At 42.2% G+C, this 14,442-nt stretch overlaps 1 protein-coding gene across 2 annotated transcripts in view; it reads left to right on the top strand.

The window, feature by feature from the left end:
- Positions 1-602: 602 nt before the first annotated feature.
- The window catches only part of RB195_003301 (uncharacterized protein), a gene marked incomplete at both ends in the record, with an annotated part of 28,490 nt that continues 14,650 nt past the window's right edge, over positions 603-14,442 (top strand). For both annotated transcript variants that reach the window (XM_064200900.1, XM_064200898.1), the window contains 11 exons: positions 603-662; positions 719-820; positions 998-1,099; positions 2,770-2,836; positions 6,423-6,554; positions 6,631-6,786; positions 6,836-6,911; positions 6,997-7,071; positions 10,200-11,260; positions 12,400-12,436; positions 12,494-12,608. In XM_064200900.1, coding sequence (XP_064056779.1) covers positions 603-662; positions 719-820; positions 998-1,099; positions 2,770-2,836; positions 6,423-6,554; positions 6,631-6,786; positions 6,836-6,911; positions 6,997-7,071; positions 10,200-11,260; positions 12,400-12,436; positions 12,494-12,608 — 1,983 coding nt within the window. The remainder of the gene's footprint in view (positions 663-718; positions 821-997; positions 1,100-2,769; positions 2,837-6,422; positions 6,555-6,630; positions 6,787-6,835; positions 6,912-6,996; positions 7,072-10,199; positions 11,261-12,399; positions 12,437-12,493; positions 12,609-14,442) is intronic.

Here is a 14,442-nt window from a genome sequence, read left to right on the forward strand (position 1 = left end):
ATTTAATATTTTCCATATTAGTTTCGGACCAAAAGGTATGAAATTATACCAGCAAAATCTTCAAAAAAAAGCTTCCCTGTTTCGGAGCAATGTTCTTAAAGCAATGTATCCTTTCCTTTTAATGAAAGGTGCTGTTTGTTACCTTACTAAACCATATCCCATATGTCATAACTTTAATTCACTTTAACTGCGTAATAAATAAATTTCACCAATGGAAATTTTTAATTATCGAGGCAACTTGAAGGGTTAAAATAAGCTGTTGATAAGTTGCACACGGATAAGGTACGGTACATATTGACTAACATATTGACCTATCCCCTTTGGGATTCACCTACGTGATTGACTCCAACCCAGAATTGTTAGAAACTGATGAACACGCGTGCAGCCTGCACAATGACTTGCTAAAGCCAGCCGTTCTCTCGTGCCAGCGATTTTGCTCTACCAGACAAGACTTGTACCGATTCATCGAGTTCAGAGGAAAAATGAAAGGCTTCGTTGTTGTTGACAGAATCACGATAAATTCGTAGGAGCGAAGCAGTGCATGTGTTTACAATCATAAAAGTGACTTGTGTAATGTTCATTTGTACTTCATCGTTCATGTTATGAGGTCTTCTTCTTGCATACCAGTGGTACTCTTCTTACTTTTCTGCCAGAGTTCAGCGGTTTGTTTCAGTTCATAATGTTATCAATTTCAAAAAACTGCCTCCGTTACTTCTAGAAAGAGTCGACGAATCCCCAATGTAGCCCAGTTTCTGGTTCCGGCACTGAACATGGAGTCGATTTTGTATTCCTTCTCGATCACTCTCTAGGAGCAGACAAGGTTTGTTGAGAACTAGCCTTGTCTGAAACTGAATAGAACCTATTGGAGCTGTGCAACTATAGTGGGAAAAGAAATCTGTCATATTCTGACGGGACGGTATAGCCATGCCGTCATTGAAATAGTTCCGTAAATAGACGCAACTTCAGCGCACAATGTTTTTCACATTGGTCCATTTAGGTATCACGGATCCAGTTTTTATACAAGGCCATCTCGTGTGAAGTACCAGTATCGCAGCAATATCGACTAGCTACTGTACATATTCCCGGAAAGTCATCCAAGGCAAGAACTTCTTGTACTTATTCATTGTCCCTAAGCATATTTATCATATTATCTGCTAAACTTTCTAATTTGCAGCTGCTAAGAAATTCGCAATGGAAACTAACATAGCTCAACTTATCCATCACGCATCGCTTATTTGAAAAAGGGGTTTCAACCAGCGCTGCCTTCTTTGGGTAGTCCAGTTCTATGTCTGCTTTGCTTACCGCTGCTGAAGTGATCAGATGATTATACAACCACACCAGACCTCACTGCTTGGAACAACTCAAATGATGATATTGATGATAGCTCGGATATCAGATGCAAGAACAACCAGCCTCAAAGTTATTGTCGGGAGAAGTGATTAATGTTCTATCGTCAAGAATCATCTTCAATCTCGTTGATATAACAGTATCATCAGGTTGGGATAAAGGGCAGGAATGAAGTGCTCGACGAATACTTCTGCGACACCCCAACACTTCCAACTTCATTTCAGAATCATAGGCGTTTAGGAGCGCGCACGTGACTCTTTAAATGACTTATGGAGGCTTGCCGCTGGATCGAGACCATGATCTTTCCCAGGAGAAAACTGATGCCAGGTCACTGATTTTGGCTGGCTTTGAGAGCGTTCAAATTATCACCAGTGGAACATCGAACCGTTGCGCAACAATGGTCGAGAAGTGTGAAACAGGTCCAACTGCAAATTCTACAACCTAGCCTGAAGAAAGCAAATTAGTATACATTGTATACTCTAACATCACGGCCTTGGTCTGTGTGCGAAACTAACTGCGTTAAGTTCGAGTACAGCTACAACACTTCGATGACTCTCCTGTCTACACGGTCATTTGTGGATCGGCAGGGTGAAATTGGTTGTTCGCGCGTTGTATCTTCGTTATCTTCGAAGGCATCACCCCACGAATCTGAGGTGGTGCAGATTTCAGGTGGAGTATTCGTATACGGGATGGGAGACTACGGAGAGGGAGGTGATTCCGTTCATTTGTACCTAATTGCCGTAGAAAACGGCCCGGAAGATGCGGCGCCGCACAGGACTGGCGCGCTCCAACCGACCCTCTTGTACAAAATGGTGGGCCAAAACGAATGAAGCCGTATCTTCCGGGCCTTTTTTTACGGCAATTAGGAAGAAATGGGCGGAATCCCCCCCCCCCCCACCCTCTCTCCGTAGTCTCCCATCCTGTATCGAATACTCCACCTGAAATCTGCATCACCTCAGATTCGTGGGGTGATGCCTTTAATGAGTCGGTGCAGGATAATTCGCTTCAAAACCTTGCAAAAAAAAAACGCAACAATTGAACTCCTCGATAGTTATAAAACTTGCTACGGATTACTTCTTGTGGCGGAAAACTATGACAGCTCTATAAGACACGTTTCCTTTCATCGATCCATGTTGAACGGATGAACTGCGACATCTTACAAATCTTACACAAAAGATAAGACTACGCCCAGATTCTGTAAGATGAAGAATCTGATAACGTTTGCCAGTTCCCGGCTTGCACTAACTTTCCTCTGCTGCACCCTTTAATCGTGTACGTAATGAAGTTAACATGTGGCGGAAAATCAAATCCGTATCTCATAGTTCTTCTTTTGGATGCTTTTTCTTTTCTGCTTCTTTTTTTTTCATAACTGCAAGTACAAATAATACTGTGAATTACGTGTAAGTAATACTTAATGTTAAGGTCGATTTGGCAGGATGGCAAACAAGTGCTGCATTCCCTGACACTCTCTTTAGAGGATATTACCTAGGTAAAATGCATGTTCACTTACGTTCAAAATTACTGTAGTGGAAAATTTTTGGGCCCTTTTCCTATTCTAGACTCGGTAATAGCAATGAAACGTCGTCACAAAATACAGTTATTCACATGACTTTCCTAGAACAGTTGAGGGTAATTTAAAGCGACATACAAAGCCTTAATAATGAAGTGAGGTATGATGGGCACAATGTACAAAATTGTCCGTTGAGAGTAATGTACAAGAATATTCTCTCCTCATTTTCGAACGAATGATCACATTAAATTGCTTGAACATTATCTTCACAATGACAGGAAGAGATGCCTCACCGCAAACTATAAAGGTAAACTATAAAGAGCTGAAAAGCATACATACGTCTGTGCACATTGGTGTGCCCCCATTCTGAAAAGTGTAAAGAAAGAAATCAAGTGAGGAAGAAGCAGTGACATTATAAACAGAAAAAATTGGTTGAAATAAATTGGGCAGTGGGTGAACTTATTTTCTCAGATCCTGAGGTGTCCGCCTTCGCTGAACTTACGGATCCCAGATTTTCAGTCGTTTTTTTGCCTCGTATTCATTATCCGTAATCTCAACAAAATTCTCAGTTGTATACGGTTCAAGGACCTCGTCAGGTCCGCCGTATCCAGCACTTTCCGCTAGGTCACAAATATAGGGTATTTTTCTTTCAAATCAGAGCTACGAAAATAGATGTTGTGAAAACTAAACTTAAGGAGACATCTCTCAATGATCTCTCATAGTAAGTAGCTTCTTAGATGGCAGCGGTGTCCGTCGCTGCGTGACGCAGCTCTAAAAAGAACTGTGTTGGTCAGCTGCAATCTGCAGGGTATAAATGCTGCAAAATCTTCAGTCAACACTAGTGCAATTTCTTTCCAAACATCATTATCCAAAGCTGTGAGCAGTGAACAGCTTTGGGGATACAGTGTCCTATTGTCGTCTTTGTCGTACCCCCTAACGCAGAGAGTATTGCATTTGCCATCGCGGTGTAGAAGTTCTCTCATAGGAGGTTAGGACGAAGAGTGATTGCCCCGACAAACCTCTATCTTCGATTTCCGAAATGGTCTCAATATGGTCCATGCAGCTGAATTTAGAGGGCATTCAGGTTGCTCCTGGAGCTAGGATCCACTCAGAGACCGATTAATATGGACGAGGATGATATTTACTTCGTACAAAATGCTCAACAAGCATATAGAACAGTAGTTTCGAAGACTCTCTCTGTCACCTTTCTTACAGAAAGGTACAATTCGCAGTTTCCTGATCGGATTTCTTTCTTTCTGAAGATAGAACGTCATGTACGACGCTAAAATTACATGAAGCGGACGACCACACCAACTGAAGCCTCACTTGCGGGAATGATCGGGTTTGACACAGAAGTCGATGATCAAAAAAGGATCGAGTGAATTTTTTTGCAAAACGAAAAATGCGAATCCCTTCTTCTTTCTTTCTTTGTAAAATTTTTTTTTTAAAATTTCCTTGTACCTGTCATTACAAAGATCTTTTTGCTTAGCTTACCTGAAGTTGGTCTTTGCCACAGTGTTTGACGCATTTTGATCCAGCGTCGATGTCCTTTTTCTATCAAATAATCCTCTGACGATTTCCAAAATTCAATCCAAATTTTTTGCCACATATGGTTTCGAGGCATTTTATGTATGCTCGCAATCTTGATTTTGTTCCCTGTGAAGCATGTCGTAGGTCGACGGGCACTTCGAGTCGAGATTTTCTTTTCCATTCTCTGGCTGGCTCTGGTATTTTTGCTCAGTGCTCGAAGAGGACTGTGATCGTAATCACTACAAAAGTATGTTAATACCGAGAGGGAGTAGATCGAGCATACACACATCTGCCTGGCTATTATGTGCTCGATCTCTCGGTCCTGCCGTTGCGCGATTGCGCTGTCCACCGACAATGATCTCCCTTCTTGAAAGAAAATTGTTATGAAAGAGGCCGCCATCAACATGGCTATACGATTGACGATTACCGTCTTCATTCCGGTCTCCTAACCCCAAACGCTCCCCTAATCTAAATCCACCAAATCTACTTTCCTCAACTTCATCCTTTGATAGTTTTGTGTTGAAAACTCGGACAAGAAAGATGGAAAGGGCTTCTTGCCACGGTTATCTTTCTCTATCTCCAAATACATTACTAATTTGTTTATTTTTATTTTATTTATTTTCACAGCCCCTTACATGTCGTTGTAGACCCATTTCTCCGTGAATGACCAGTGTATCCTCACTCATCTGCCGCATATCGCTTTTTCTGCACTGGACCTCTTGCCGAGCAATCATGTAGAATTTGATAAGCCCCGGGGCTGAGATGAGCCGGGAGATGTAGGTCTGCGTCTACGGATACTCTTCTTGCATTGTTTCTTTGAAGTCTGAGACAGTCTCTATGACGAATGATGCACGCGTGGCCTGGCGCAGTCTAGAATCAAAAACCTCCCGAACAACCTGATATTTGATCTCGTTTCACCGACCGCAATACCGTCCGTCGAAGTTTGAGACGACAGGTCGCAGAGAGCGTGGAACTGAAGCGATTCGTACGTGACACGGAAATTTTTCTACACTAAACATCCCTACAATGGCGAATTTTGGCCTCAACACAGGTCGTGCCAATCTATATGGATCACCAAATCCCTTCGCAACTTTTTTTTTGAAACAGATGACAATTTTAGTAGTGGTTTACTCTCTGCTAGGCTTCCAAGAAGACGAAAGTTTCGAGGTTGTCGAACTCTTTCCCTGCTTGGAGACTTCCACAGGACTTCCCTTTCTGCGGATCGCAGTTCGATGCCCAGAATCAACTCCGTACCACTATGAGGTGGTCAGTCGTTCTGAAAGAGTACGTAAACTGCTTTGATCAAATGATCTTTGTCCTGCTGCATTGTGTTTGTATTGGCGAATTCTTGGCATAACTTCCTATGTATCCACTGGGATATTGTGATCCTACCTTTAGTATGCGAACGCCAACGATTGGTGGTAAACCTATTTAACACACTCGCAATTACAAGGTCAGTGTCCCCCTTAAAAATCCTTGAAACACCAATCATGCTCACAGCCCAATTCATATCGTTTGAACGTCACATAGTTTCACTGCTTGCTACTGAGAATCGAACTGACTATCGAGATGGGCCTTTTTCCATTTAGGTCAATCTCTTTGCCTGTAGCCTGGACAAAACGACCTGGAGCCGGGTTCAGTTGCGTTAATTGTTGAACTCGAAGCCGTGCACAATTTAGCTGACGGTTGCGATCGAAATGTGATCGAGGCCCCGTGTTAGCTTCACTAATCCCTACAGTACAGGCGGAGCGAGATTATAAGATCGCTAGATTGCAACCGGCAGCTCCACTGCACCTTCTCTCGCTCAGCAAACTTTTGCGCAACTGTTCCAATTTGCAGCTATTTATGACCCGAATATATCTTTGATCGTTTTCGTCTTTGCGATTAACGTTGGTGGTGCACCTACAGCTAAGGACGTTCGGGCTCATTCTCAGGTCTACCCCATTTCTGCTCTGTAGACTCAGTGACCTTTAGAGTGTCATTCCACTCGATAGATACCACTAGACCTTTTACAAATGCATGTAAGAAATTGCAGGTGGTAGAGACACCAAGCCTTGTGTTTTTTTGCGTGATGCGTTCAAAGCAGTAACATCACACTTTGCTGGTACTGGATCGACTTTGGGAGAGACTCCAATACATTTTGTTGTACCGGTCACTGACATGCCAGGTAATTTTCCTTCGGAACATTCCACTCTTGAAGAAGGTGCGAACGTTCACTGTAGGACAAAACGGTTTATTTTCAGGATGTAAAGTAGAGACAGAATTCCGGAGATTTTTTGGACGTAACAAGAACCGTTTCAACATTTTTCTCGATATTATTGCGATCGAGAATCCAATGGAGATTGGAGACGTTGGTGTGCGAGTGAAGGTTCCACAGTGGGCAAATATAGAGACTAAAGGTAACACTCTGATTACAGTTGCTCATATCATTAACACTTTCCTTACTAGTGACCTCACTGACCACTCATGTTAACTTCGAAGACATTTACAAGATGGATTCAGTTCTTCAAGAGTATTCGGGATGGTATGTCCTCAAAAAAACGTTTTTTTTTTCTTAGCTTTTAGTATTTTTAGACGAAATGTTTTACAAGGAATAAAAAGCTGTTTAGGATTAAGAGTACACTACAAGGTTTACAAATCAACGACGTGTTTTTGTTGGATGACACCACTATCGATGAAGAACTGTGGGTGAAATCAACTTGTTTTATTACATGTAGCTTGATTTCTAACAAACGCCTCAAGTAAAATGAGAAATTAGAAAGATGATAAAGAGATAGAGTTCTTATCTTCTTTCTCAAGCTTAATACTTCATTGGTTATTGAACAGAAAAGGTGGTTCTTTGTATCCTCTTAACCATAAGTTTTTTTTGAAGGGTAGTGGTGCTAGTGTGAAAACGTTATTTGCATCAAAAATACAAACGAACATTCGTTCATATGAGGATGTCACACAGCAGGATGTCAAAAAGTTAAACTCAACCGAATCTACACATTCCGCTGCAGATTTCTGACTTCTAATAGCGTTGGCTCGCATTTTTACATCATGTGACGATATATAAGGTGGTTCGCGTGAAGGGCGGAGGGCTGTGGAAAATCCAGAGATGCAGTGATTCTCTGAGCCAAAGGAGCCGGTAAGGATGCTGATTGGACCTTCGAGCAAAATTGGGTGCGCGGTCGCGGTGCAAAGAAGACACTGAAATGTGAGACCACTCTTTCGGATTCCAAAACGGATTTTGGCTGTAAATCTCGTTCGATCTTGATCTTTTGGAATTTTGCTCTTTGTTCGGTTCTAGTGCAAAAAAGCCTGCCCTTTCAAGCAGAAGGCACTGGATTCGCTGGAAGGACCCCTGGGTAAGGCATGGGCATTGGAACTGATCGCGCACATCCTCAAAAGTTTCCGGAAAGGACTGGATATTTGTATTGAAGCTAAAGGCGGTCATCCTGTATTTGATGTGTGAAAACTTATGCCAAATTTGCTGACTATTGAATAGAAAAATATTCCTTATTTGGGTTAACTGGTGCGGAGTTGTGAGTAGATTTTTGCGTCACAGTAACTGTGGATCACCATCTATAGTTGGGTCAAAACGGCATAAAGTACAGTGCAGTTACGTAAGCGGTTGCGCTCGAAGTGATGAAGTGGAGAAAAGGGTTGGAATCGAGATGACCATCGCGATGTGCAGCGATGAGCGGCTGTAGCAGTGATGCAGGAAGAGATGAGCGGAACCACTTCTATCTTCATAATCTACGACCTCGTATACGGATATTCCACCTGAAATCCGTACCACTCCAGATTCGTGGTATGCTACCTCTAAAGGCAGGAAAAAGGACTCAAAATCAAAGATTTTGACAAAAGCTTGTTCGACTGCTGAGACAGTTTCGAAGAAAGGCAATGGTGCAGTGAGGAAATGTGCTACACTCATACAGTCTCCGTCAAAATTTCCATTCATTTCTGACCGTCGCTGTCATTCTTTGCTCTAACAACCACAGGATATGGTACGTGGAGAAGACGGGCGAGCTTACCCGTCTCACCACTTCCGATTAACACCGTGTCTGCAGTTGCGTGTGGTCACGCAACTGCAGACACGGTGTTAATGGGAAGTGAATTGTGCCTGAGGCTCCACTTAAAGGCAAAGATTTCAACACGGAACCCACAGCGAAAGTGTAGGTGCAAAAATGGGTAGTAGAGTAGAGCTTGGGTAGTCGAATGCCGAACTCAGCGTGGTTCAGCTCATCCTTCCCCAATCGTCTTAAAAAAAAACGGCGTGCGAACAGGTTTAATTCCTACAAGAACGCACTTCTATGTACAGGTTCCGGTTCCCTCAGGACCTTATTCATTGGTTTTACTTGAATAAAAAAGTATAAAAAAACCTTGATAAAATAAAAAGTAAAGTAGATAAAGTAAAAAAGTAAAAAAGGGCATCAATCAATTTGAGATCTGCCAACGCGTTTTACTGCAATTTGTAATTTTTGGGGTTTTGGAACGCGCGAAAATTGATCTATAGAATGACTTCCGGGGGCCATGCATAAAGTCAGTGTTTTTATCCTCCCAAACAAGTCTGGTACCAATTCATCGACTCCGGAAAGATGAAAGTTTTGGTTGGCATTAGAGCGGTTTTGAACCATCGACCAAGTGGCTGCAGCGGACCCCTAACCGACTGCGCCACACCCGCCCTTTGTTCGAAAGGGGTGAGAATGCACGACCGTTCCCGCTTTGTGTGTACAATGGCGGCGCGTAGTAACCGCTTTCGTAGGAAAGAACACCGTCTTCATTCATTTTTTTACGACGATCAAGGTAAGATGAGCGGAATCACGCTGGAATCCGCAATCTTCTTCCCAAACTTCACGCTTTCGCTGGATGTGTTCCGCACCTGCGAAATCATGATACACACTCTTTAATAAGCATGTCAATTTATAGAGTCACGAAGAGCATCATAATTTTCTTTGAAGGACTTGCCGAAGAAATCTGACCATTGGGTCGGTGATCTTCCTGTAGAAAATAAATATCGAGGGGAGCCCACTCGATCACGGCTTTGGTGCAACGGTTGTCGTTGAAGCGCTTCGCGTGTCCGTCCACCTTTATTTTCCTTGGCAAACGTGGCGGCGCCTCTTATCTTCAATCGTTGACGTAGGAGAGAACTTCGAATCGTGTCTCTTACTTCTGTGAAGCGGAATACTCCTAGCATCACTATTTCAATTGCGCGTTCAATGACGCCACGGCATTTTCTTCCTGCTTGCGAAATGCCTAGGTTTTTGAAGCATAAGTCAAAGTAGGAAGTACGGTGGTGTTGAAGAGGTGCGCAAGAAGCCGGGTGCTCTCGGTTTTCTTCACTACATCCTCGATGCTCTTGTACGCTCCCCAAGCCGCTCGTCTCCTCTTGCCCAGCTCGGGGGTCAGGTCGTTCATCATGTTTAATTTCCCACCCAGATAAACGTAGCTGGTGCATTCGGATATGTTCGTTCCTTTGAGCGTTAATTCAGAAGACCGATGCATCCACATGTTTCGGTCAACGTTCATTCCCCTTCACAGATATCAGATGTTATGAGAATGATGTCACCAGCAAAGCGCAATGGTCAATCAATGATGAAATTCTTGTAGAGTGGCAATATTTTGCCATTCGCCATCCTAAGTCTTGCTATAAGGTGAGAAAGTGAAATTATAGTCGTCAAAATATAATAAATTTTGAATTTCCGTCTTCAGCTAGCATACAGCTAGTTTCTGTCTTTTTTACTACTACTATCGGTGCAATATTTGTCCCAACAGAAAGTGAAATCAAACTCCATTTCCTTTCCATTTTGCTTGAACCTACTTTTTTCAGCTCCACACTAGAGAAGGACGTAGACAATGCGAAGATCACTGAATTACTGACAAGAGTAGCATTTGGAAGACAAGCCTTTCCTCCAAAACCACCTAGAGTGAGAACGGCCCGAGGAATTACGGACAAATTCGAGCCACCCGAACCGTTATCTAATATGCGAGTGGCAAAATCATCTGATTCAGCCGGAAACGCTCATGGTACTTCTGGGCAAAAAGCTCCGTGGGCAGAAGAAAAATATCACGACGATGCGGATCGTAAATTGAAACCAAATGTGGTTCCCAACGAAGATACAACTCCAGCAAAAAAAGGAGGCAGGAAAAATGGTTCGAAAGAAAAGCCAGTCACTTCCGCTGAACGCGTAACATTGTCCCGAACTCCCTCTAGAGCTAAGCTCGCAACACTGTCCAAAACTCCCTCTAAGAGTGATCGTGTAACGCTGTCCAAGTCTCCTTCTGCAGCTAAGCACATAGTATTTTCCAAAGTTCCCGTCATGCACAATGCTGCAGGATCTGTAGAATCCCATGCAGTTGCGGAAAACGGAACTAAAAACACCTCTACAGCTGCAGAAATCGGCGTTACGGTATCTAACTCTTCTGTTAGTGCCGCAAAAATCACTCTAAAGAGCGACCAGACATCTGACAATTCCTCGACCATTGTGAGAACGGAAGCTAGAAACAAAAGTGTAACCTCTGGTTCTTCTCCGAATATTGTGCCACAGAAACGTGCAACTGATAAATTAGCCACCAAATCTTCGGTTGCAGCACCGCGGTTACCTGCGAAAGTAATTGATGCAAAAGTAATTGATGATCTGAAAAAAAAGATTCCAAAAACAACTGTTAGAACCAAACGGCCATTATCAACTGCTCGCCACGGTGTCGCCAAGGATACTCGACATAAGATAAAACCGGCAGAGGTCGAAAAGGCTCCTTGGGAACAGGGAGAAAAACCAAAAACCAAACCTAAAAAAGAGCGGAAGGTGCATACAACTTCACGGCCACCTCGGAAAGTTCAATGGAAACATCATCAAGGAGGCGATGATGCATCGCAACAACAAAGTTCAGGTGGATGCAATCTACATTATTCTGTTTTTATGTGCCTGGTGATAAGAAGGTTCTAAAAAGGGATCAGCAGTACAGTAATTGCTTTTTGGTGGTTGTGTTTTTCTAAATAAGTTCGATGGTAAGCAATAGGTGTGCTTTTGGAGGCTAATTCTCTGCAAAAAAAGATACATGATCTTAATTGGATGGTGTAGATTTGAGTCCACTAAACTGTGGTTAAAATTCGACAGAATGAATGATACTTCATTCAGTTTTTTTTAACCATAACGACGATTCTGAGTATGTCTTGCTACACTTCCAATTACGTCAATTACTTATTAAGCAAGCGCTATGATTTTCTGCTACACAATCAACACTTTTTTTTCCTAAAAAAATGAGGTCGTTATAGTCAACCTTTGTTATCGCCGCCTGCTCTCGGGAGATTGTACCAACTGCTTGTAAATTTATGGCTTCATCATTCATTCTTTTATTACGTTTCTTATGGAGTCGCACTAAAAAAAGAAACGTATATGTAGATGAACAAAGCCACCTATAAGCGAAATTCCTTTGAAGAGGTTAGGAAATGTAGACTAGCTGGTGTCAAAGAGAAATGGCTTGCCGTATTGCTCCATATAATTAAAACAATATACTCGTTCCCATCAACAAAATATTGATTGGCACCTGATCAAAGCTAGATCTTCTTTCAATTTTTAATTTTGAGAACCTCGAATGAGCTACTGAAACGCCATGACGCGCTAATTTTTACGAAAACTGACGCACAGAACATTGGAAATTAAAAAAAAGGCGAAAAACTCCGAGTTATTGAGGTACGACCGAATAATCCAGAATAGGGATGTGTATAGATACCTAGATTTCTAACCTTTCGTTAATGACACAACGATGCGCTAATTTTTACAAAAGCTGATTCAAAAAAGCATTGAGAAAGATCAAAAAAAGCGAAGAACTATAAGTGATAGGAGTACGGCTGAAGATACCGTCAAGAGACGTAACTCTTTAACTCTTCAACTGCTGATTCCCGAACAGCATAAATACTGAGGTATGGGGGGCTGTGTGCTAAATAATAGAACTAGAATTAGATTATGCAAGGATTTATGTCCATTGCTAAAGTTTCTGAGACCTCAGTCAGCGTTTTTTTTTTACAGGGGACGCTCAAAGCTCTGACAGCAAAGGTTCGACTGGGTATGCAGTTTACTACTAACATTGATTTTCTCGTTTTAATACGTTATTTATTCTCAGATCTGGATCTCAGTGGAGACCTACTTTTGTCCCACTTTTAATCCTCATCATAATACTAGCGTTGATTATCATTTTCATACTGATTTGCTGCTTGTTCTTAATAGAACCCGAAACGGTAAGGTCTTAGCCAAAATTTTCATTCTTCTTTCAAACAGGTAAACTGTCTTCAACAAGAGCAGATGGTTGACTCCGGCTAGTACTGAAAGCGAAATTTCCACTGATTCAGTTATTCAAAAAGCTCTACAGTGTGCGCCATGAATATGGTCACTCGATAAAAGGCGAATTAAAAGGGATAAAAGGAAAAAGTCACTGACGTATCAATCCACTTGGGATACGCCAACGCGTTTTACTGGAATTCGTAATCGTTCGGGTTTTGCAACGCGTGTTGGCCTATACAATGACTTGCGGGGGCCGGCCGATGATCAAGTCAGTGTTTTTATCCTCCCAGACAAGTACCAATTTATCGACCCCAAAGGGATGAAAAGCTTGGTTTGCACTAGTGCGGTTTCGAACCATCGACCACCGTGTGGCTACAACGGACCTCTAATCGATTGCGCCACACCAGCCCTTTGTTTGAATAGGGTGACGAGAATGCACGACCGTTCCCACTTGGATGCGACGCGTGCACAATGGCGGCGCGTGGCAACCGCTTTGACTTTGATAAAACTTTTATAATAATTCATTAGTAATCCGATTCACAAAAAGAAATTGTTTTTTTCTTTTTCAATATGACCTTGGCTCGAATGAAAGCCTTCAGACGGTCAAAGTGGGACTCTATGGCGGACCACTGCCTATGCTCGACGAGAAACTTTTTTTCCAATTGAGCACGTTTTTAACTGTCAAAATACGCGGTTGTTGGCCAAAAACGGTTAAGATGCAAAAAGGAACGGGAAAACAATTCTCAGGAACTCTCATTTAGCTTTTATGATGGTTTGGAATGGAGTTTGCGCCACACGACGGACACCATAGGTTTTTGTTGAAAAAGGTGCCAAAGTCAGTACAGACATCTACCTTAATGACATTCTGACGGAAAAATGCTTCCTTGAGCTCAAAAACCCTTTAAATTCCAACTTAGAACTTTAACCAGGATGGTGCGCCTGCTCACAAGTTCAAAAGGACGCAGAACTGGTGCGCGGAGAATGTTTCCAAATTTCATTTCTGTGTCTGAATGGCCGGCAAATCCAGAGCCAGATTTCAATGTTGTGAACTATTCCATTTGGTCTATTCTGGATGAAAAACGCTGTGCTAAAAGTTTATTCAAACCGCTATTCAAACTCTGACGTCCTCACTGGAAAAAGCATAGCAGGAAATTCCGTTCATTTCTTCCTAATTGCCGTAAAAAACGGCCCGGAAGATGCGTGCGTGCACAAGGCTGGCGCGCTCCAATCGAACTCCTTCTGGAAAGTAGTGCTCCGGAACGCTCGAAGACGTGTCTTCCGGGCCGTTTTCTACGGCAATTAGGAAGAAATGAACGGAATCACCCTTCTCTTAATAATCCCGTATACGAATACTCCACCGGAAATCCGTACCACTCCAGATTAGTGGGGTGATGCCTTTAAGGTAGATCATATTGACCAAAAACCAATCTTCTTTTTAGTTAGATTGTTGATGAATTATTATCAAAGTATTGCTGTTTTCTGATCAATTTCGCGTAAATAATTCGCCTTTCATGGAGTGACAATATTTATGGCGCACCCTGTATATCTAACCATAAACCATTGTTTTATTCTTCCAAATAAACTTCTTAAACGGCAACCATGTTCTCAAATGCGCATTGACAACTTCCAAGACTGTTTTGGACAGTCGGAAATAGTGTCAATGTGTTCATAAAGATTTGGTTGAAAGAAATACTTCTCAAAAATTTCAAATTCCTCACCAAAATTATACATTATATTTGTCTACAGATTATGAACTATAAATTATATGCATTTGTCTATGTATGATGTTCA

Source organism: Necator americanus, chromosome IV, assembly GCF_031761385.1.
Source record: "Necator americanus strain Aroian chromosome IV, whole genome shotgun sequence".
In the NCBI taxonomy this organism is placed as follows: domain Eukaryota; kingdom Metazoa; phylum Nematoda; class Chromadorea; order Rhabditida; family Ancylostomatidae; genus Necator; species Necator americanus.